Genomic DNA, 25,632 nt, shown 5'->3' with positions numbered 1-25,632 from the left:
CATGACATTATTAAAAGACATTCCTTATTGAAATTGTCCTCGTTAGTTTCTCTTATTTCTGTTTATTTCGGTATTTTGTATAAATATATAGAAATATAGATATGTTTCAGCTTTTCAATGCAGTTGGAGGGGTTTGTCTCCTTTTGGCAGGGAGGCGAGAATGCTTTTATTATTCTCCAGCTCGTTCCAGAAAATAATTTCTTCCAGATTACGTTCTCATGCAAATTTCACTTTTTCTTCCTCTCTGTTACTACTAAGAAAGAAAGACCCAACTCTATATGGAGTACAAATCAGCGTAGATTTGTTTTTATCTAATATAAGAGAAAAATAATTGCAAAGAGTTCAAGAAACCCCCGTGTGTCTGAGTGTATCAGGGCACTTTCTCTGCCTTCAGGTGAACATGCGTCTTGGCCTGCCAGCTCACTTCTTTTTCTTTCTTTCTTTCCGTTCTCCTTCCCTTTTTTATTTTAACAGGCAATATGCATTGGTTTGTTCTAGCAGCAGAGCAGCATGGTATAGAATGTATCTTAATAGAACTGTGCTTATGCCCCTGCTGCAGGTGTTCCTCTTCACAGATACCCAAGGTTAGTGGTTATCTGAAGGAAGAAATTAGGGATGACAAAAACCAAGTGAAGTCTAGAATCCTATATCAACATAGCGTGGAATGAAATAACTGCTAGCTTGCTGCTTACTGAATAAATGCAGTAGCAAATCAGAACAGAAAAACCAGGCAGTGCTGCCAGTTACTGTGGTCATAGCTCACACCTGTGTTGCTTCTGAAAGTTGTATTTTGTGTAATTTTGTCAAGAGCAACCTTTTGTAGGTATGCAATTAAACCTGTAGGCTTTATTAATTTTTTTGTTCATTTTAATCAGATAACTGGTCTTGTCACAATCACTATTGTGTAGTTTTGTGGCAGCTTTTATCTAAGCAGTGCAAAACCCTGCAGATGTATGACGAATGGTGTTTGTTTGGAGGTCTACAGACTTGCTTCTTGGGTCATAAAACGAAGATGCAAGGCTTGGCAGTATGTACCAGTTGCCTAAGATAGCTGTGTAGAACTAAAGACTGATTATCCTGATTATGTAGATAGAGAAAATGAGAAATGGACCAGTGTCTCCATTCACATAGCAAATTAGCAGTAGTATGAGAATTATAGTATCTACTTCTTGACATGCAGTCCAGGGCTTTGAATAAATCTATGTTGCGTTTCAGTAAAGGCAGTCACATGATTGCAGTGTCAAGTGTGTTTTTGTTTGTGTTGAAAACCTGCTGTACTGCATTGCTTTATTTAACAACAATTATATTTAGCTTAGTCCTTAAATTAATCATACTCCAAACCTTCCTCATCATAGCCAATACATCTAGTGTTAATTTTGAGCCAGAGGAGAGAATAAAATAGTTGTATGTTTATTCGTAAGCAACTGAGTGACCAAGAAAGAAAGCAAGAAGCTTTATATATAGTATTATGGAGTATAATGTTGTTTTTTTGTTGAATAAATATAATGTGGAAATATTTTCTGACCGTATCAAAATAGTCAAACCAGTCTTAAAATGCTTTGGATGTGAAATGCATAGAACCTTCTCCATTCTTCCCTCTTCTAGTCCTTGCCATTAATTTTGGTTACTATGCCTGTGGGTGGGGTCTAGAGAACAATTCTTTCCCCAGATCTGGAACCAGAAAGTGGTTAGGATTTTCTTAGTTTTGTCTTATCCTTGAAAGAGTTTATATCATTGTTACATATCTTACTGCATTGTACAACTTCTGCTGTATTATTTCAACCATCCACACGATTCCTGTTCAATTCAATTTCATGGAAGTAGTAACAAAGGTGGAGCTTTCAAACCCCCCTCAATTTCACAAACTGATAGATTTTAGTTATAAGTTGCATGTCCTATCAAGTAAGGACAGATATTCCAAAAGAACTAGTTTTCTGTGCTCCTGGATGACAGAACATGTCTGGATGTGGCAGCCCCGATTATTTTGAGCCAAGGCATGAAGCTCACTACTTTAGTATGATTTCTGATCTGTGGTTTGCCTTCATAATGTGCCTGTAGTCCCAAGCTAGAATTGTCTCTACCAGTCATTCCTTCAACAAGGAAAATCAAACCATCTAGTTTTCAACTGCAAATTAGATTACTGCTCTTTTTTCCTCAAAAATAGAAGGAAAAAAATAGGTATTCCAGTTGTTTCATTCTAGAAATGTTGAGATACCAAGTTGCCTTGTTGGATCAAGAAGAACGAGAATTTTTCTGGATGAATAAAGACAAGACAGTGGAGGGAGATGAGACTGCAGTAAAAAGAAAAAAAAATGATTTTGTGTTACACACATGACTGAGCAGGAGCAGACATCATCTCTCTGAGTTCCTCTTAAAACGTTTAGTCATTTTTTACATTGTTTGTGTTCCTAAACCCTCGTAGAAGTCCTATATTTTGTGTTGGGAACTTCATTTTGTTTTATTTTTTCCTTACAGAGGTTGTCTATTTTGATGTTCTATTAAAGTTTTTTTCAGGAATTTTCCATTTTAATATAAAATTAAAAATACACAGAGACCTTACCACAGCAGCTTCACAGAAATAGTTGTGCCTGTTGGAGAATCCAAACTATTTTCCATATATCCTCCTGTCATTATGCATTCAGGTATCTTTGTTGAAGCTAGTGCTTAATGTAATAGCAAGCTCAGGTTCTTTAATTTTAAATGTGTAAGTAAAATTTCGAGGTTTAAAGAAGAATATTAAGCATAAATGCCAATGATTCTGGCATAAGAATATGAGCCCTTACTTCACTGTTCCCTTTGACGTGTCTAAATCAGTAACAGAGGCTGAAAGAATTTAGATATATTCCTAAAATTCATCCTTGCAAGCCCCAAAAGTGCTCGTGTTGTTGTTCTGTACTATTTATCATGCATCTCATTTCATACTCTTTGAAGCCGAATGTTTGTAGCATTATGGAGTGCTGCACACAATCAGTTGACCTAATAAGAGGGATCCAGCTGTGTTCAGGCCCAAAGAGCCAGCCTTGGCATTGCAGCATTTCTGCCTCATGTGTTTGAGGTGTTGCTCATACTTTACTTTTAATTAATACTTTGGTGGCTATGTTCATTTGTACTCCACCCATCACACCCACGGACTTCAAAGGATTTGTATCAGCATAACCTCAGTATTTATTTTGTTTTATTATTAGTTTGATTTCCTAAGGAAACAAGGCTTAGAGAGGTTGTGTTTGTCTTGATTTCTGCCCATCCATCCTTGTCTTCTTCATTTCCAAACCCATTTTCAAACTGTTGGTGAGTTTTAGGGAAGCTGGAGAGCATCAGCAGTCCCAAAGAGGTGTTCCTGCACACTTCATGATAACTGAACATGGCCAGGTGATACTCCCCCATGAGGGATGCTGCTCAGCTTGAGCTCAGCTATAGGTATGACAGCTTGTAAAGGAGAGAAAGACACAATGAACTTCTCACATCTTGGGAAAGCTGCTGTGATGTCAACTGTAGTAACCCCCCAGAAATCCAACCATAAGACACAAGTCTCTAGCATGGCAGCTTTCTTAGTTCTTCTCAGGAACTATTTGTTACTAGCTATGCCATTACAATATCCAGCAGGCCTACTCATGGCCAGAATGGTGTTATGGTGGGGATTGCACGTAGAATAAACAGACCTTTCACACAAGGAGTGGGCAGGTAAATGGAGCTTGTCTCCATCAGCTATTGATCCAAGCAGTTACTGTGTGTTCTGAAAATGCCTCAGATACCTACCAACCAGATGTCATCTTTAGAAGTACACAGGCTTTAAATATTTTAATATATATGAGTGGACAGATGGTCACTTAGCGTAGCATATTAATGGAACGGGCAGAGCCGTGCTGCCACTGGCTTTTAGTTTAGTGGAATTGCAGTGTTTGTAAGCTGCAGGTGTTCAGAGGCAAGTAATTTGCAGCCAGCTCAAATTACTTAGGGTACATGACAGCAAATTATTTAGGTAATGAAGCTGAAAGTGCAGGAAGATTAGAATATTATATAGTAAAATCATTCCTTGTTAATTCAGTTTGTGATCAGATATTATGTTGCTTTAAATACCACATTACATGCAGTACCCTTGTTTGAGTCAATGAATATGTATGAATATGTCAGTGAATATGTATGCCTCCTAATTTAATCAATATACTTCCAAACAGCACTAGCAACATCGTCTGGCACAAACTGCATCCCTTTAGAAACAAGTTAGCCCAATTTGTATATGTATCGTGCTTCATTCAAAATGCTTCTGAATTAGCTACAAAGTTCTACATGCCCTCTGAAGCAGGGGACTGGTAAGCCACGTCCAGGGAAGGGAATTTAAATGTTTCTTGAAGAAAAAGAGGGGATAACTTAAGCAGTACCCTGAGTCTCGGGAGACCCTAGCTCCTGTCCTGACTGTAATATGCACACCACATCTGGCCTTGAAGTCTTCAGTTCAGCTAGCAATTTTGGCTATAGTGCTTTCACCAGAAAGCAAGTGGATCCAAGAAGGATGCTTAGTGCCCATATAGCTTTTAAGAAATAGAGTTCAGTCTGACACAGTAACCAGTACAAGCTTCGGTCCATCTTTACTGAATAAAAAAAGAGGGTGTACATCTGGAATTTTCATTCAGACACCTTAACAGAGAAGAGAAGAGAAAACTTAGGTCTTTGGAAAATCTTTTTTTTTTTCCTTCTGAAGAATGTTTTCTTCAGGGTGGATTGATAATACACTTTTCTGTGTCGAGGCCCAATGTGTTTCTACTTAGATGTCAGAACTGAGGAGAAGGATATTCCTTGCTTCCATGGCTGTACGGAGCCTTGTCCTGATGGGAGTCTGCCCAAGGAGTTAGAAAGGAAGAAACTAACTATTATGATGAGCTTGTAGAGAGCACTTCCTTACCAGTGCAGAATTAATTAGTTTTCTTTCCTCTGTTGCTCAAACCAGACAAGGAATAAAGCAGCATTTCATTATGTGGGAATTAATAAAAAGGGAGAGGCTGTCTGGAGGGGTTGGTTTGGCCAGAGACCTGAAAAGGCAGGCAAGTCCAGTGAAACTGGTCCAGATCTGGGGAAAGAAGGGAAGCCTGGAGTAGGAAGAAATAAGGGATATTCTTCTGTTACAGATGCCAATAAAAGATGTTGTTTAGTTGTCTCTGGTTGTCTGGTAGGCATGTTCATTAGGAGTTAGGTGGAGACAGTCATGTAATTTAGGCATACCAGAGCTACTTAAAAATATTGCCAAGTAAAGACACACTGGATGGAGGAAGAAGAATGGTTCAGGGGACAAAACACTTTTTTTTTCTCTTGCAGTGCTTGGACTCAAGTTACTGTTCTGTCTGATTTCAAGCAATCAGTCTGCACTCAGTTTTACTGCTATAAAATAAACCATCATACAGCATTACAGCAGAAAGAAGATACATTTCTTGGAAACTGCCTGACGTTCCAGTGATAGGAATAGCTGCGTTTTAAGAGATCTTCAGTATACACGTATATAGAAGTGGGTGTCAGATGCCCTTCAGTTTTACATTAGAGCGCCCTGTGTTTGACATCGTGTCATAACTGCTACCTGTGGCCCTTAATGGCCATGTCTTTCTCTCAGGAGCTGTTTCTCTAGCAGTTTGTTCAATGCTTGAGGTGGGTCTTTGTGCTTGGGTTCGTATCTGTTGCTCCTGGTGGTTTGTTTGGGCTTCACTTCCTATTCATCACTGCCTTTGGCAGAGGACATCATTGGTAGTATTCTGGAGCACTGTTATTTCAGGGTGTGAAAGATTCTCAGGCCTTTAATCTGGGAATACAGATGGCATCTGTCACCTGGGTATCTGTAGCGGTTTCTAAGCAACCACGAGAGTTTATTTTTTTCTGCTGTTCATATTTAAGAAATAATTTGCTCATGCATGAACCAGAATCAGCCTGAGCACCACCTCAGGAGACAGAAATTGTAAACTGTAATTTAGGCTAATTCTAGTCTAAAATATGAATTACAGTATTTTATACAATCTTGGAAAATACACTATATAAATATATGTAAGCACAGCACAGGTACAATTAATGAGAACACGGCAGGAAGCTCTAAGTAACTCTGGGAATGTGAGAAACCAAGTTGGAACATACTCTTGACATGTAAAAATATTTCCCACCTGCCTTGTTTGCATAAGAACAAGGTTTTAGCAAGTACATATTTGCATGTCAAAGTTATAAGTGCAGAAAATATTTTCACCCTCGTAAGAAAAATGCATAATCTTGGCACAGGCAATTTGCATTTAGTAAGTTTAAAGTATCCAGGTCCTTTCATGCTATATGGAAAGTGTATGAACTTGCGACAGGGATTCCATTTCAATGAGCTGATTTGCAGAGGCAACCACATAGAGCAGTAATTGATCTGATGTCTTTCCAGGCATTAATTTGTAATACAATTGGTTGTGGCAGTCCCAAGTAATTTATGTTTCTGAGTTTCATCCCACTGTACTGTATCTCTAAGTGAAATGTTAAGTTGAAATTGTAAATGCTATGTGCTCTTGAAAGTAAGTACCTTGAAGGTGTAGTAAATTCTAGGGAATCAGGAGTTCTGAAATGATTCTGGATTTGGTGCTGCAGTTCGTATGCACACTGGTCAGCACATACCGGCAGAGCTGGAGCCTGTGAACCTCTGTCGATTCTTTTCTAACAGTAAAGGACCCTGGCAAATGCATTTGGGACCAATTATTGCACCTTTTAGGCTATTAGTAAGCTAGCTTCAGGCCATCACTTTGAAGGCATGTTACATTCCTTCAGAAACACTCTGCAAATGTCCTGTTGCTTAAGAAACAGAGATTGCATAGACAGGTTTCATGGGTGATTTAACTAATATGCTGGAGATTGTAGATAAACAAGATCCGATTATATCATACCTCTTCGTAATAAGGCAGTAATTATGCATATAAAAGTGAAATGTGAAAAATATATTACCATGTAGCTGTTCAGATGAGCTTTATTGCTGTTCTGCCAAAGGAGTTGGAGAAGGCTAGTGACTCCTTGTAGCAGAGTAGAAAAATAATTGCATGTTGAAAAGTTACAAGTGGGAATCAATAGATCTATTCCAGAATCTGCCCATAGGATTTCTCTCTGAAATTGAACTTTTGATGTTATACGAATGTTGAACTTGTGTGAATTTCAGTCTGTTCAATTTGGTAATATAAAGTGTTAACTTCAGGGGAGGTTATGCTACCCTTTCTGTTCTGAGGCTTTGTAATCATCGGATGCTCTCCTAACAATGCAGAGAACAAATTAATAAAATAACATACGCTGTATTTTTCTCTTTTATTATTTCAATTCCTGCCTTGTTGTGTTTAATGTGTTAGCTGAGAGCAAAGTGAAATTAAAACACTTTTTTGCACGACTGCAGAGCAGAAGTATTTGTCTCCTTTAGCATCCTAAACAGACCTTTTAATTTCAGCCTATCATTCGTTGCTGCAGGGAAGGTGTGGGATTAAATGTCAAGAACGCAAAGATCCTTACAATGGAAGCAGATGCAAGTGGTGTCCTGCAGTACAAAAATATTTTGAAAGCTGCTGATATGGAAATACCAGGCAAACAACAATGTAGTCCCTTAGCTGCTGGGTACTGCTTCCCTTAGCAGAGTATTTCAGCTGCTATTAGGTTCCTGGGAGCAAATGGGTACTATTCAGGTGCTCCGTTCACTGCATTTGATGTTGCAAGGAGAATATTTTGAAGTAACAGTTTAGCGCAGTGAGTGCTGTACTCTGACAGTACTCTCAAGACTACTGGTCTTGAGTTTTGGCCTGATCCTGTGCTGTGGTTGTGTGTTGCAATGAAGTGGAGCATACAGTAGCATTCTTGTTATAAAAGATGATTCTATTTAATAATAAGCAGTCAGTTAGGGATTTAATAGCATGTAAAATACGGCGTTCGAAAGAGTGGACGGGACTTTTTGAAAGCCTTGTTGAGAGTACAATGGAAGTTAGGCTAATGCAATATCTTAGGTGCGATTTTATGTGTTGTCACAGACTGGATAGCCATGAACTGGATGAAATAAAGGCTCTCTGAAGCTATCAGGCATATCTTGAGAATAGGTTTGAGTTCCTCGCAGGAGATTAACTGCACTTTGGCTGTTTAATAAATCAGGGTGAGAGACGCAGCAAGGGTTGTGTTTGTATTCCTGTTCAGGATAATCCAGTTCAGGAAAATCAATGTCGGCCGATCCAACACAACTGCAGGACAGAAGGTGCATTCTTTGGATTTTTCTTGCTATCCAGCTGATAGACGCATTCAGTGTGTTTGTGTGAGCACACACAAGCATACATAAAATGTTAACTGCTGGTCTCTGGCATTAGAAGCTACTGCCTCAGCCTGGTCCTGTCTGAAGAGATACTTGGCTAGCAAAATAACTGCTGCTGCCTTCTCTGAAAGCAGTTGAAGCAGTATTCCTGAGTAGATGGGGAGTCCCTTATTAAATCCTTGTATTCCATGTATATTCCCATTTCTGGGAAGGAGTTGCCATTTAGAGATGCATGCAGAGAGTTTTGTCACACAGTAAACTGAATTACAAGTATATATATATAATTTTATATATATATATGTAAGTTTGATATAAAAATGAGGGCTTTTGTATCCTGTATCTCCTATGGCATTTTCCAGGCTACATTATCTCCTTTTAGTTTTTGTATGTTGACTAGAACGCTGCTGTTTTCCTCCCTCATTCACTCTGTGGAAATTAATATACAAAAATTTACTGATAACTCAATTCAGATATGTGAATTTTGGATTTCTTGTGTAAACTGCAGTCACTATTTACCATGTTGCGTTTTTTATGTGTTGGCCAGTCACATGAGCTGGATGGCATGATCATGACTCCTCTGTTAAAGATGTTGCATCCATTTTCAGGCAGGGCAAACTGTTAAATTACATTACAACCTCACAGGAGTGAGACTGGAAGAAACCTTTCCAGTGTCTTCCTAGCTCTTTGGCCAAAATGTGAACTCTCTTACTCTTTTTGGCTTTGAAATGCTGATTCCAGCCTTCTTGTGGGTTCTTAAACACCTTCTCAAATGACCCATTTTAATAACCCAAAAGCTATTATATAACGAGCAGCCATAATTTAGTCCAAAGCTCTAGGGGACCCTCACAGTTCAGCAATGAATAGTTAATGCGGTATAATGTTTAGCAGGTTATTAGTTTTCACTGTACAAATGCTGATCAGGGAATGCTTTTATAAGGTGTTTAAAAGAAAATGTAATTAACTGGTTGCGTGTTTCTGTTGCAGCTCAAATTGAAATTATTCCATGCAAGATCTGTGGAGACAAATCATCAGGAATCCATTATGGTGTCATTACATGTGAAGGCTGCAAGGTAAGGGTCTAAAAAATTAAGTCTTAAAACAGCATTTGGCTTTTGGATAGTGATTCTTTTTCTTCCTCTTTTAAAGAGCAACTATTGTGTGGAAGTTGAATCAATACGTTTCATTTCAAAGAATATGAAATCAATTGGTGAGTCTGAAGTACTGTTTTCATTTGGGTTTTGAAAAAGGCATTTTTGTGACACACCTTTCAGGACAGGCTTCAAAAATCACGCAGTTGTGCTGCATGTGCTCTAAGCTGTTTCTCTATGAATAAGCAGAAGAGGTTTAAAAAGATGAACCACTTCTGACAAATAGCAAAGAATCTGTTCTGTGGATGCACTTGAGAGGGAGTTTGTGATTTTCTTGAGTCTCCCTCTTCATTTTTTGCTTAATAAATCACTAGGAGGCTGTGCTGAGACCTCTACTGTGAGAGCTCTCTGACTTCTCAGTTTTCTTTTGTAACCTGTTACAGTTACAAATCTCTTCTGGTTTGTATGGAAGATGCTGTTGCACAAATACTACATGCTACTGTTATTAAACTTATTCAAGTCTTTCTGTGAGCAGTGTGTATTCCTTACGACGTAGCTCATTGCTGTGTTAAGGTTTAGGCTTTGATTTTTTTTCTGGATTTGTACCTTTAGGAACTCTAGTGAACAAGGACTCCAATAGAAGCACTTATGTTTTGTTTGGTTTGTCTCTCACAACCAAGAACTAGACAAGACAACGCTAGCGCTATTTCACGGTGATGTGAAGCTGATCGTTTCTTTTTATCAGTAGTGCAGAATTACAGCGCTAGCTTGGGAATGACACAGTACGCACAGCTGTGCTGTAGCTCGTTGCTTTCTTTATGTAAGTGTGTTGCTGTCCCATGCTGATGGGTTTTTTATTATTAATCTACGCTTTAGTTGTTAAGAAATTACGTTTATGGTAGGTTTTAGGGTGCTCTCCTGACATGCTTGATACTACCTTCCATCATCAAAGAAGCAATGTCCTTGCATTCACAATATAGAGATGTCTTTTGTGTTTTTCCACGGAAGATTTTTGTTTTCATTCTCACGTTCTCTTGGGTCTCATGCAAGTATTGGTAAGAAGAAAGAAAGAAACCTCAGAATGCTAAAATTATACAGGACTATACCTCATGCCCTTTGGAAGAGCTGTTGCTACAGAAGAATGCAGGAAATGCACTAGGAATGCATTGGTAATAAATAGTAGTTATTTTTTTCATTTTTATGCAGTAGTTGAACAGCACCTATCAAATCTCAGCTTTGAGAAGTGGCGGACATTTTCAGTGGCAGTTCTTCTGTGTGACTGTAAGAATATCAAGTTACGTTGACTGTCCAAGACCCTTTAATCTTTACATGGTATGGGACCTGTATACCTGAAAGACTGCCTCAAGGTTCCTGATGAGCATCATTGTCAAGAGACTGAGGTTAGCATAATGCTAACACTCATCTGTGCAGAAAACAGGGGTTTTACAACATGGCCCGCTGCAGAGCAGGAACAGGCTGCCAAAGGGAAGGAAAGTTGCCAACTGTATCATCTTTGGCTTCATCTTCATGCGTTTCTTTGAATGCAGGCCTTCTCTTAAGCCCTGCATGTGAGAAGAGCCCCCAACAAAAGCAGCAGGATGGCTACATACAGGAGGAAATAACAGCACGCACCATACTCACAGTCACGTTAGTTGGTATGTAGCTGCTAAGAGCTTAGCACTGTGGGTTAGAAAGAGAAATTCTATTGGGAACTTTTCCATCAGAGTGACTGTGCTTTCACAGGAATAAATGCAAACAAAAAGTTTAAAAAATTTAAAAGCTACTAGGAGAAAAATCCATTGTGTACCTCCAACAGCCAGAACAACAGATGCTGGCCTCGTAGTGAGAAATGCATGTGCAGTTCCTTGCATTTTAGAACAAAAGGTTTTCCTTTGAACCCTATATAAACTGATTTCTCTGAAAGTCTCTGCGGTCCTCAGTCTGCCTTTGAGAATGCCATCAGAATGGTCAGCTAGTGGGAAAGGGCAGAAGGGAAGGCAAGCAAGCAAGTATACTCGTCACGCTGAAGCCTATTTGAATGCTGTGGTGCAGCGTGTGTGAATAAACAAGACAGTGGCTCAAAGATTGAAGTTAGGCATTTTCTCCTTCTGTTGCACTAGCAGAATCAAGTTCTCTAACTATACAATTTCAGGCTGTATTTTAAAGCAAATAAATATCAACCTAGTTACTTCTCTCTAGGAGGCAAAGAACTCTGAAGTTCACTGTTCTTTAATGCCACAGCATCAGAGGGGTGACCTGCAAGTAGTGAAAGATAAGGGAGTTCTAGTGGGGACAAGTCACAGGAAGAGTCTAAATGATAATGGCTGTACAGCATTTAAAATACACTACTGTAGCAGATGGGTTTTGTTTGTGCTAAGCTCTTCCACAGTAATGTCAACAAAGTCTCACCCAACAGAAGTATTTTGGCTGGTGAAAAAGTTGGCATAACTTGGCTTCTCCCAAATGAGCCAGGTGTGTATTGGTCTGGGTTTGTTCTTTTTTTGTTGGTGGTGGTGGTGTTTTTTTCCCTGAAGTGTATTTCCCAGCTTTTCTGTGGCTCTGATCTCTGCAGGTTTGAGCATGCTTACATTGCTCTTCATGTTATGTTAAACCTTCTTTCATAAAAACTACTTTGCTATGAAGACCTAGTTCCCAGCCCTACACTGACTCATGGAGCCAATGTCCTAAACGAACGTAGTCCCAGAGAAGTCAGTGAGGTTCTCCACAGAAGAACCCATTCATGGGCTTCAGACTGCAGGATCAGGGCCTTTAGTCATCGTAAATGAACAGAGGTGCTGCTGCCCTCTCAAGCCAGGCCTGTCAAGAATGATCGATCTACAGGCAGCAACAGCAGCAGGGTAGGATGCTTTTGGCTCCCTTACTGTTTTTCACTCCGCTTTAGTGTGAACTTTAATGTTACCTAATAGTAATGTTAACATAAATGATACTGTTTAAATATTAATAACCACTAGAAATATGATTTATTTAAAATCTAACATGAAGCTTCAGTTGCCAAGACCTACTTTGTAAGCTAAATCTGTACCATGTGTGAAATCACAGAAAAACTCTGGTCAAATTGATTTTTGCTGATCCTATTTGCCCTGCTGGTTTTGTAGCCCTTCCATTTCATATACCTGAAAGTTTTCTGACCAGTTTTTCTTGCTTTATTGCATTTTACATATGAGACTTGAAGACTTAAATAAAGTCAATTAGTGTTTCTTGAGAAGTTTTCGTTTCCTACCTTGCTTTGGGGTTACTGGCTGCTTTTATCATATCACTGACTACTCCCAACCCATGAACCTATTTAACTGAATTTGAATTCGCACTAAATATATATATATATATATATATATATATATATGAAAAATAACACCCCCTCCACTTCTTCCCCCTCAGTGATAAAATGAAGTTTGTAGCCAAGCTCTGTTTTATACTTGATTTCAGAGGGCTCCTGTGGCTTAGTATAAATCACTTAAACTTTAAGAGACTTCTCTTTCTTACCATCAATACATACAATGGGGGGTGATGGAGGGGGGAGAGAAAATGAGTCATTTAAGACTTCTGCTCAGAAGCATAGGTGAAGAGTGCCACGAACACTGTAGCATGACTCAAATAAAAGTTTATTCTTGTGTTTAAGATCAGAAATGCTAGTACTGTACTAGCACTATTGAAAAATCTGGTATATGAGTGGAGCACTCTTTCAGCTGTTAGTTGTGGGAACCCATTAAAAACCTTTTCCTCAGTATTAGGAATCATGGTGAGAAAGGAGACTAGTTTGTACACATGGTTCCATCCAGTTCAGTATTTTCTGCTTCAGGCTGGCCTACTGACCTGTTACCAGATCTTTTTCTTTTAAGTACTGGCCTCTGGCCATTTAACCATGCTGAGTCCCTTCCTTTTGCTCCCTTGCCCACTAGGTATGAACAGCAGATATTGTTTGTTATGAACGACTAGACAGAACTGAAACAGCAGTACAGATTAATAAATACATCCTTCTTTCAAATTAGCTAGACAGATTTTTTTTTAAGAGAGACAGCAACACTGTCTTTGGTACTGCAAGAAGAAATTGTTGTCAGGAAACACCTGAACACTTCAAAAGGACATAGCAAAGCATTTAGTTTGAAATGAACTTGGTGTTAATGAACTATATCTTAGAATTTACAGATGCAATTACTTGCGTTCGCTGTCAACAGTGCCAGTTCATGCCCAGCTGACCCACAAACATATTAGTATGACTCCTCTTTGCTTAAATGCCTGCAGTTGTTCTCATAAGACTGTCTATACCTGGCACTTCTGCACATTTCTCACATTTTCAAAGGTTTATAGGCCCTGGCTTCTGTCTTCTGTGTCTTTTTAGACCTAAGATGGTTCTGTTCTTTGTAAGTACAAGAAATATCCTTGTCTGTTACTTCAGAAAACAATACTTGGTATTGTGATTTCCCATCTGAAATTGCTTTTTTTTTTCATATAGACATTGACTTTGTGTACTAGTTGGTTTTTCATTACTCTGCTAAACATGGAGTGTCACACTGGTATTGTAAACACGTACCTCTAATTCATGTTTTTGTGGTTTTTCTTTCATAATGCATTGCCTAACCAAGTTTAAGCAAAAGATGTAAGAAAGCAATGAGCGGTGTTACAAAGAAGGTACATAAGAAGCCTTGTATAACCTGATAAACAAAATATCATTCCTGTATTTACTACATATGTAAAACTGATTTATTTCTCTGTTTTCAGTGGCATTATAACTTTGTTATCAAATACTTTATTAACAGTTTATTTTAAAGTTTTGTCATGGTACTCTTTTCCCTTTATAATTAAAATACATGCATCTTGCCATAAAAGGGTTAAAATCCACTTGTAATGTTTACATTTCTTACATTTGACAGTGTATTTTTTCTGATGCTTCTTATAAGAAAATTTGATATAGTTTGCTTTAGAAAAAAATAAGAATCACCCCCCCCAACTAATTGTTAATTGCTCAGAATATTGCAAAACTTAATGATACGTGGCAGTCTTTAAGTATTAGCCATAAATCATGGGATTATGAATAAGTCTTTTTTGTCACGGGCTTGCATACAGTCATTCCAAAACGTCTGCCATTAGGATGCAGCAAGGCAGCTGTCAGCTGTTTTCTTGTAATTAAACAGCCAATGAGCAGCTAATTAAGACATATGTGTATACAGAAGTGGAAGTGGGTATGTTAATGAACTGTAGGAATCAATTCATTAAATGAAAATTTGTCAAAAGACCAAACATGAGATCAGCATTTCAGCCTGTGCCACACTGGAGAGGGAGTCTGTGCGGTGAGATTTGTGACATCAGAGAATCACAATCGGATTTTTCCCATTCGAAGTAGGAAGCTTAGACGGAGATGTCTGTAACATGGAGCCACTGAACAGTGAAGTTGCTGGAACTATTAATAGACTTTGTGAAAACTGCTATTTACATTTCAAAGTTCTTTTTTAACAAGTTGTTATTCAAACTGACTTGCAGATGAAAAGTTCTTGTGCCCTTTTTTCCCAAACTTGATTTTTTGGCAGCGTATGAAAAAACATATATTGTTTTGTATATAAATAGGAGTCTGAAATGCAGAGATGAGGCTATGGCTTGTAATCTGCTCCTCTCTTCTTCTGGCACTGCGTTGATACAGCTACATAAAAAGGGAGACGGGCAAAGCTCAATGACGCCTCATCAAAATCAGCTGGCTCTTTATTCTGACATCAGAAGGCGGCAGGGCTCCACACACTCACAGACACTCTGATACCAGAGACCTTGGCTCAGCCCATGCCATCAGTCAGAGCGGTGTAACATGGTGACATTTTTTAGTGCAGGAATAGTTTTGTTTGTTTGATCAAGAGGGGTCCAGTCTGCCTGTGGCCCATTACGCAATCGCGTGAATTTCAAATAATGGTTATGAACATCCATGCAATTAAGGGTATGTGGCCTGGGCTGGTTTGCATAATGATTGAATGTATACACGTGTACCAAACATGCATATACCTCCTCCTTCCTGGTGGAAAAATTATAGCTAGCTCTGTGCCTCTGGCAAAAGAGAGAAAATAGAACAACACAATGTAGTGTCTTTCCTTCTCTTCTTCTCTTAAAAGAAAATGGAAAAAAAAAAAAAGGCAAGAAACTGTATTTACCCACAGAAGTCCCCTCTAAATAGGGGCTTCCCCCTATACCTTTAGGGATATGAGATACCAGGGACTGCCAAAAGGTTAGAGAAATCGCAGATAAATGACAACAACATATGCAACATAGAAGAACTTTGCAATTAAAAAACCTTCAGTTTAACTTTGTTAATTCCACCTCAAATCTCACGTGTTTCTGAGCTCTAGACAAGTTTAAATTCACTTCTAAAATTTGAGGCAAGGTTTTGTGTTTTTTTTGCTTTAGCTACTGCTGATGTTTTCAACATGCCTACGCAATACTGTATGGTTTGTTTTTAAAAGCACTCTACTACATCTGTGATTTGTAAAGTTCAAGTGCTTTTAAAGGCCCCAGTTTCAGGCAGTTCTGCTTTATTGAAAATATAGCTTCAAGCTGTAACTTAACTGATATATTGTACACTAAAATGTATTGAGCAGCTGTGTCTCTAGGGAAAATCTGGAAGAAGCAAAAAACTCAATATTTTCTCCATTATAATACTAAAAATAATCCTCAGCTTGACACGAATATTCTTAATAGAGAGAAATATGCCTAATTGGCAACACAGACACAGTGCAGGAACCAGCCAGAAGAAAAAGCAGAGATCTTTGAGGGCAGGTTCTTTGTAGATATTGATAAAACTGGTTTACAGGATCTCAATGGTGGCAGAAGGTGTAATACAGTTAATATATGAGCATGTCATTCAGTGCAACTGTTGAAGTGTTTAGAGAACTGAATATTCTAAAGGACTGATAATGCAGAGATGCAGAACCTTGATCAGTAAGTCATCACTCATGTTGATACCTAAGCCTGTTTTTCCAGTGAATCGCATTGTCCTTGCATGCGTAGTTGCATTGGAGTGAGAGGCTCCAATAAGGGTGCTAACAGAACTGGAAATTAGGCTGTCTACTTACCTGAGACTTTGTTCCTCCAGAGAGATCAGTCATGATGTTGGAATGATATCTAAAAATTTCCTTGGTTTTATTTCACGTTTTCTGTAGGGTGAAATGCGTTCAATCAGAGCTCAGTATGTGCTTGCAATACTTTCAGCCTCAGTGACAATCACCTCACTATTGATAAATATTAGTTGAAGTTCAATCAGATAAAACAGACCAGAATAAATGGTATGAAAAAATGTATAGGAAAACGGGATTAAAGAAGGCATCTTAAGTTTCCTCATTATTTTTTTTTTTATATTTCATGTTTCCCCAGTAGAGCTTTAATAAAGGAGACATAACTGAAAACTAGTACCCTCCTCAAAAGATGGAGCATATGGCTTTATCTCAGCATTTTGTTGTTCTTGTGTCTGCAGGAAGTTTGCTAGGAAGTTTCTTACTTGTCATGCAAAAGTCCTTCTTGTTTATTTCACCAAGTGTCTGGACAGAATGTGCATGTGCTGAGGGACTCCAGAATGTGGTCCTTGAATAAATAAAAGATTGGTAAAAGTCCAACTTTAATTAAAGGGTGCCCAGCCTTTCTGAGGAAGTATTTTCTTTGCAATGGTGTTAATTAATCCATTATGTGGCAACATAAAACTAAAATACTGTGCTCACTGATCTCAAATGCCTCTTTAGAATGACTGCATCTTCTCAGAATCCCTGTGAAGTAGGTATTACACACATACCAGCTTACGTTTGGGCAGTCTGTGGCAAAAAGATGAAATGAACTTCAAAACAAACAGCTGGCGTAGTGATTACTAACGTGCCATTCTGGTAGAAAGAACTAACTTCTAACTACTGTACAACCTTCCAGAGTTGGCTTTCTTTGGAGGTGAACTTACCCATTGTAGTTGATTCAGAAAAGAGAAAACAAATACGTAAAACCTTTCTCAGCTCCCCCCCAACCTAAACCCTTCACTGAGTTGAACAAAAACTAATTTGTCAGCATCAAACTAATTTTAAATGTATATACATTAAAATTTTGTTCTCTATAGAGGCAATTGCTCAGTATCATGCTCTATTTTTAAACATGTACATACATTGTTGAGGCTGAACATCAGAGCATGCTACTGTCATCTCCAAGAGCAGAACAGGGTATCAGCTGTTGAATTAACTAGATGTTGAATCTTTCCTATTTTAATATCCATGCTGACCCAAGAAAGGTAGGAAATGAAGGAAATTTAGGTTTAGAATTATCTCATTTGGAAATAATTGGCATACAGTGTTACTGTACGTCACATGGAATCTGTGAAATCAGTGAAAAAACATGCAATTCCTTTACGTGTCATAACATTTTTTTAATAGTTGTTTCCTACAGTTTACTCAGTTTACTGGTTTTTGTTTGTTTCGGGGGGGGGGGGGCGGGGACACAAACAAACACACACTCTTCCTTTAGTTGACTGTAGTGCGCCTGAGCTTCATTTTCAGTTAGGTATGCTGCCTTTCTGAGTCCTTATTCACTCCATCAGTTAACAGCTTCTTGACTTGTATTACGCAATTCTATTGCAGTTCTATTCTACTTGCAATTCTAGGGCTTTTTCAGAAGGAGTCAGCAAAGCAACGCTACGTACTCCTGTCCTCGTCAGAAGAACTGTTTGATTGACCGAACCAGTAGAAACCGCTGCCAACACTGTAGATTACAGAAATGCCTTGCTGTGGGGATGTCTCGAGATGGTAAGCTCTGCTAACGCACAATTTAATTGCAAAAAGTAAAACAGTATTTAGTATACTGTGTGTTCAACTGAAACAACATAAGGCTTAAAAGTTACTGGATATCAAGTTGATAGCTGAGATCATTGAGTAGTTTTATGTTATACATTTAGATAAATACATATAACTTAGGGCATGTATGAAATTCCTTTTTTTTTTCCTACTCATCTATTGTAGATTCCAGTTAAGGGTTTTGCCTTTGGTCACTTGAAGATGCAGTTTTTAGTCTTAATGTTAATACTACCTCTATGTATTCATTCCAATTTAAGTGACATACTGTTGTTGCAAGTAATGGTCTGCCATACTGATACAGATCAGAACTGTTTTAGAATATATACGGAAGTTAAATTCATGTATAATGAATAGTGGAAAAAAATCAGAGAGAAAATCAGTGTTTCTTCAAACCTGTGTTGAGGTGTTTGTTTGTTTTTTAATGGTATATTTCTGAAGAAAATGTGTTCCAGTGCTGTTACTATTAAGCTCAAAATTACACCTAGTGTAAACATGCAAATCTACCTCTCAGTAAAATGGAAGCTTACATAACTATTAGAACTGAATTTGCAGCTGATATTTGTATACCTCTTCCACAGGTGTAATGAGGCTGCCATCACTTACCCAGTTTCAAGAGTTAACTCAGTCTTTTCCCCTGAAACAGTGACAGCAATGTTGCATGTTCTACGCACACATGTGCATTACTCTATGTACATCAGGCCTGATTAAGGAGATAGCTTTCAGATTATGTGTACTTCTTAAAATAAATTTTCCTTTTTTTTTTTTATTGGGCATGAAACTAAAACTCTGAAATGGTTGACCATGTAGTGTAATGACTAGTTCATCTAACACATTTGCTTTTCTGTAGAAGCATACAAGGTGGTAGCCATCTTATTAAACTATGAGGCTTTTACAGCTGACACAGGTCCCAGAAATCACATAACGTATTCTTAGGAATTATGAATATATTGCTGGCAGGAATTGGACATTTCATCTCAGACAAGCATAGTACTTTTTAGCTTCTGCTTTTCTAGGTGGAATTTGAATGCTTAAGGGATACGTGGTCAACTTCAGTAGATATATAAGAAAATATTTTAGGCACAGAAATGGAAAGATAATAAATTAAGCTAAAACAGTAACTTCTAATGGTCAATTTAAGTTGCATGCTAAAACAGTGTTTTAAAGAGTACATGATGCTGTTATATTACCGGTAATTGACAGAAGTGATTCTCAGGTCTGCCCATCTTGCTGATTTAACTTTTATACTGTCTCCTTCAGTGTAGTTTTTAAAGACCCAAGACAAATAAAATGCAGCAGAGGATTTATAGAATTGAAATGTCTTGTGTATCTGTATTTCAGCTGTAAAGTTTGGTCGAATGTCAAAAAAGCAGAGGGACAGCCTGTATGCGGAGGTACAGAAACATCGAATGCAGCAGCAGCAGCGAGATCATCAGCAGCAACCAGGAGAGGCAGAACCACTAACACCAACATACAATATCACCACCAACGGGTTAACAGAGCTACATGATGACCTCAGTAATTACATTGATGGGCATACCCCTGAAGGTAGCAAAGCAGACTCTGCAGTTAGCAGCTTCTACTTAGACATACAACCTTCTCCAGATCAGTCGGGTCTTGATATTAATGGAATCAAACCAGAACCAATATGTGACTACACACCAGCATCGGGCTTCTTCCCTTATTGTTCTTTTACAAATGGGGAGACCTCTCCAACTGTGTCCATGGCAGAATTAGGTAATGAGAGAGAAAAACTTCCATTGTAATTGTCTTAATAGTGTCCTTTGGATTAAAATGACACATTTAGCCAGGTGATAGTGAGAATGCTGTTTCAGGACAGCTGTGAGCATGTACAGGCATTCTTCTGTGAAGCGCACAATACCCTAATCATGGTTGAACACATTACAGAAGTGTTACAGATCAGATCTATATATAAAGTAATTTTGCTTTTGTTTTCAGTTCTTGTAATAGTACCTTCTGAATACTGATGAACAATGTAATTTTTAGTGCCGAGCAACCAGAGTATTTCTTTAGTTGAAGATTTATTTTTGAATGTCTTACCTTCCTTTTTCATTAGCTAAATACCATATTTTCTAATGACAAGTCATGATTTTCTAACATGAAAATGAAGTGGATTTTCTTCTACTGTTTACCAGTATCTGGGAAATACAGAACCAAAACATCAATGTAATCTGAGGGCGGTTCTCTTTTCCAGTGGTTGAAGAGAATCTGGACTCAGATACTTCAGAAAAATTTTCAATGGAGCATGTTTTGATAAATTCCCTAAGATCCGTATAATGACCACATTAATTAGGACATTTTACTTTAAACCTTTCACTCAATGATTACAGTAGGGCTGAATTCCACAACTATTACTTATCAACACCAGACTTAAATTAGAGAGCACTGTGTCAAGCAGTCAAAAGTGAACTGGAACAGGAGAGAAGCAGCTTTAAGATTCCTAATTACTCCATTAATAAACAACCTAAAAATTGAAACAATCAGGTATTCCAAAATAACTTTTTCTCTCGCTATTTTTTTTTTAAATAGAGGCAAGCATGTGATAAAAAATATTCTGCTGGTTTTATTTTCATTTACGTTCTCCAAGTACCTTCAGTTACAGATAAAGTAAAAATGAGAAGAAAAAATAAGATAAAGGCTATTTTACCGGCTTTGTCTCACTCAAATGGTTGTTAAAATTCTCGTGGGAATTAGTAAAGGATCAACATTAAACCTATATTAAAAAGAAAGGGCTTTTCCTTCTTAGGCCAGGTGTTGAGTTTGGAAATGAGTTTGTTGTATTGCTTACCTTTATTTACACAGTGCTTGCATTTAAGCCCCATGGAACGTCATTTGGGTGCCCAGCACTGACATTGCCAAACAATGTCTGAAGAATGTTTGTCTTCCAGACTAAGGTTTCAATTTAGGAAGGTGTGGCTGTTCAATGAAAGTATTTAGGTGTGTGCTTAAATATGGTCCAGAACTGAGGCTAAGGTTAGTGAATAATATCGTAAAATTTCACCTTCTGTATCCTGCAAGGGCATATGAATAATGCTGTCAGATGCTACTAGTGAAAGTAAAAGGGTAAATGTTTTAAGTACACACTTTTAAACAAAAATTCTACTGAAATATAGGAAAGCTATGATAACAACAGAAGTATTAACTACCTTATGTTGTAGATCGTTGATTGTTCAGGTAGCACATAAAATCTGATTTTAGGTATTATTTTAAATCAAACTATTAATGCAATAAGTACTAAACAGACTGGTCAGTCCAGCAGCTCAATTTGTGAAGAGCTGGGATAGGGTGTTATTAAATAAAGCAAACTTCACAGAAGACCTGACGCTCGCATCCTTTAGGATATCATGTAGTTCATGATCACCATTCTCTTTCACTTTTCATAGAATCACAGAATTTTTTGGGTCGGAAGGGACCTTAAAGACCACCTAGTTCCAACCCCCTGCCATGGGCAGGGACACTTCCCACCAAACCAGGTCGCCCAAAGCCCCATCCAACCTGGCTTTGGGCACTTCCAGGGATGGGGCATCCATAGCTTCCATAGGTAGCCTGTTCCAGAGTCTCACCACCCTCAGAGTAAAGAATTTCTTCCAAATACCTCATTTACATCTACTCTTTGTTTAAAATCATTACCACTTGTCCTGTCAGTGTACATCCTGGCAAAGAGACTTGCCCCATCTTTTTTGTAGGCTCACTTTAACTACTGGAAGGACATACTGAGGTCTCCCCAGAATTTTCTGTTCTCCAGGTTGAACATCCCCAACTCCCTGTCTTCATAGGAGAGGTGCTCCAGCCCTTTGAGCATCTTCTTGGCTCTCCTCTGGACCTGCTCCAAGAGGTCCATGTCTTTCTTGGGCTGGGGGCCCTGGAGCTGAACTCAGTACTGCAGGTGGGGTCTCACAAGAGCAGAGTAGAGGGGGAGAATCACCTCCCTCAACTGGCTGGTCACACTTCTTTTGATGCGGCCCAGGGTACGGTTGGCTTTCTGGGCTGCAAGCACACATTGCCAACTCATGTTGTATTTATTTCATCTACCAGTACCCATGAGCCCTTCTCTGCAGAGCTGTTCTCAATCCACTCTTCACCCAGTCTGTACTCATGTTTGGGATTGCCCTGACCCAGGTGCAGCACCTTGCACTTGGCACTTTAAGCCTTCCCTGTCAGCAATGGCCTAACTTGAAAAAGCACTGACTGCAGAACTGTGAGACAAGTCACTAGGCCTCTACTTGTTATGTGCTAAAACACGTGTTAAGAGCCAAGGTAGAAAAGAGAAAGATTTTTAAGTCTGAATAGTACTTCACAGTATAATTCTTACCCCAGGTTTCAAAGCTGACTTTATCTTAATAAAAGCAGGAAGGCCGCTTACTGAATTTGCAGTAGTTTGAATGCTCCCTGGTTTCACTGAGTTTTGCCTTTATTTTTCAAGCTTTTTGATCTTGCAGGCTTTCTTTGGCACCCACTGCTGTGTAACAAAGAAGTTTGTCCCAAATACAATTTTCTTTATTTAAAAATAAATTCAAGTTCACCTAAACATCTTACAAACTAGTGAAAGGACTATACTTTGTGTTCCTGCATTCAAATCTCAGAACTGCATTGTGAGTGTGTGATGTGTGTGTGCGTGTACAGAGTGCCCTCTAATGGATGCGCTGGGCCAGGTATGGTAAGATCCAGAATTCTGCTTTGTTTACTGCGAGTCTGTTAGCAGTTTGCATTAATTTATTTTTATGAAGAAAAATTCAAGGAGATCTGAAATTAAAGCATTCTAATAGCTAACCTTTCCCCACCTCCTACATATTCCAAATGGAATATGTTAGTTTCCTCATGTCTGAAGGTATAGCTTTGCATTTTTAATGTGTATAACTTTTTGGTCTTTCTTTTAGAACATCTTGCACAGAATATTTCCAAGTCTCATATGGAAACTTGCCAGTACTTGAGAGAAGAGCTACAGCAGATAACATGGCAGACATTTCTTCAGGAAGAAATTGAGAACTATCAGAACAAGGTATAAAAGCATGCCATAGTTTGGCAAGCTTTTTCTAAAGCATGGTATTCCCATAACACACTGCAAAATTCACTTTTTCACTGCTTTCTGTTTACTATCAGGAATATACATTTATGTGTGTTTTCAAAACAAAAAAACACTCCTAGAGTCTAAATGAGTATGGCAGGAAATACTTTATATTTGTGATTGTTACAAGTACAGGAAAAGGTAAAGCTCCCCAGACGTATTTGTCTCTTACTGATAAACGGATAACAAACCAGCATTTTTTTTCATTCCTAAATGACATGTTATTTACTCTTCTTAGTTTGTAATCGCCCCTATCATCCAAAAAAAATAAAAAAAAAAAAAAAAAATAAAAATCAGCTGAAACCATCAAGTTGTAACTGTAGAGTTCTTTACAGCTGATCTGTAAAATACTTATCAATACGAGGACATGCATGACTCTTGGATGGGAGCGTCTTACTCATTTTCCATTCCTATCCAATAAACAAGAACGTGAATAGGAGTCAGTCAAAAAGCCTGTTGGCTTGTTTTATGTTTTCTTGTTTTGCATGGTATATTTCCTTTTGAGGTTATAAACACAGAACCCATCAGATTTCCCACCTTCACTGCCAGGGTTGGATCCCTGATTCATTCTACAGCTATCACAGGGTTTCAGATTTACCTATAGAATAGCAGCAGAATGCTTGCCATGCCTCCAGTGGGTATTGTACGTTTTAATCCCTGTTTGTATTTTCATTATGCCTTCCATTCACGTACTACTACCAAATGGCTACTTTTGGAAAACTATCTTGAGAGTCACTACTAAAGCACACTGTTCTTTGAGTTTATTTTCCATTTCCACAAAAAATACTTAACCTTTAGGAATATCATTTTTTTCCACTTGTTAGATAATCTCATCCTGAATTATTATTAACATAAGAGAAATTCACTAATTGCATGCTGCCTTTATGTCATTCACAAGATGATCTTCATATATGTATACTTTATATGTATCCTTATGAAGACCAGCTTGTTAGATAATTCATGTTCTGTAAAAAAAAAAAAAAAAGACAAGTCAATAGGAAAAACGTGATTATGCAGTGCTAGAGTAAATTGGTATTTTCTTTTGATGCAGTGAGTAACATTCCCACTGAAAACACCAGAATTATTACACTTGGACATTTTTTGGCTTATGAACTAAAAATATTGCAGCCTGGATCTCTCTGCCATCACTGAAGAAGTTTTACATGTTTGCATTTTCACTCATCTTCATGAGGCTTTTTCTTTGAGGTTAACTTCCCTTTTGTTATAAGCAGACTGTAGCCAGGATTGCTGGAGAGAATTCACTCCACTTTGATTTTCAGCTCAGTTTTACTTTATGAAAATGGGCTTTCCAAACATTAAAACCTTAATTAGTAACTTTTCAATTTTTCTTCTTTCTCAAACAGCAAAGGGAGGTAATGTGGCAGTTATGCGCAGTCAAAATAACAGAAGCTATACAGTATGTAGTGGAATTTGCCAAACGCATTGATGGCTTTATGGAACTGTGTCAAAATGATCAAATTGTGCTTTTAAAAGCAGGTATGTGGGTCAATTTTAAGGTCTGCTTCTATTAGTTTTGACTGAGGAAAGTGCTAGCTGTATTCAGTGATTATGTATACATATATACATATGTTGTACAATGATAATTTAAAATAGTACAAGAAAAAACGTACAAATTCCGTGTGTCTTCTGTTTGAAATAATATGCTTTCTTGGTTACTCTGGATGGAATGAGTTCCATTTAGTAGAAGCTGCACCCTGCCCATGGCAGGGGGGTTGGAACTAGATGTTGTTTAAGGTCCCTTCCAACTCAAACCATTCTGTGATGAGTTCAAGTCTATGTATGAAATTTTCATTATGAGCAAAGGGAGCAATAAGTGTGTAAGGATGAAGAAGTCGGATTCAATTTTTTTGACTTGGCATACTAATAGTGAATAACATATTTGAAGGTAAAAATCCAGATTGTTCTACACAAGATGTTGTAGAAGTAATGCAGATTACTTGGACAAAGCTGTTAAAGCTTCATGAGCATAATCTAAATGAACTGCTTTGACTTCAGAGACTTCATTATTCTAATGAAAAATATTTATTAGCATTAACTAAGTTGCTTTTACAAAAACTTCTAAAGGGGTTTATGGGAATTATTTTAATTCTACTATCAAATCGAACTATTCTTTGTTGCATCTCAGAAACCGACTACCCTACTCGATCTATACTGAAGGCAGAGCATTTTGAAATTTTTAAATCCTCACTTGCAACTGAAGTCTCTACTTAAATAGTCAAACATACATTGTTTCTGTTTTAGGGTCTTTAGAGGTTGTGTTCATCAGAATGTGCCGTGCCTTTGACTCCCAGAACAACACAGTCTACTTTGATGGCAAGTATGCTAGCCCAGAGGTTTTCAAGTCCTTAGGTA

At 38.1% G+C, this 25,632-nt stretch overlaps 1 protein-coding gene across 12 annotated transcripts in view; it reads left to right on the top strand.

Annotated features, from left to right (window-relative positions):
• Positions 1–25,632, top strand: part of RORA (RAR related orphan receptor A) — a 432,323-nt gene that overhangs the window by 392,221 nt on the left and 14,470 nt on the right. For 11 of the 12 annotated variants that reach the window (XM_080608115.1, XM_080608114.1, XM_080608113.1 and 8 more), the window contains 6 exons: positions 9,260–9,345; positions 17,987–18,128; positions 19,515–19,910; positions 23,072–23,193; positions 24,624–24,756; positions 25,522–25,629. In XM_080608115.1, the coding sequence (XP_080464241.1) occupies positions 9,260–9,345; positions 17,987–18,128; positions 19,515–19,910; positions 23,072–23,193; positions 24,624–24,756; positions 25,522–25,629 (987 nt within the window). The remainder of the gene's footprint in view (positions 1–9,259; positions 9,346–17,986; positions 18,129–19,514; positions 19,911–23,071; positions 23,194–24,623; positions 24,757–25,521; positions 25,630–25,632) is intronic. The other variant, XM_080608116.1, reaches the window with a different exon arrangement.

The sequence above is a fragment of the Anser brachyrhynchus genome (genome assembly GCF_964034855.1).
Source record: "Anser brachyrhynchus genome assembly, chromosome: 11".
NCBI lineage: Eukaryota > Metazoa > Chordata > Aves > Anseriformes > Anatidae > Anser > Anser brachyrhynchus.
Note: the sequence above shows the minus strand (reverse complement) of the source record. Positions and strands in the feature narration are given on the sequence as shown.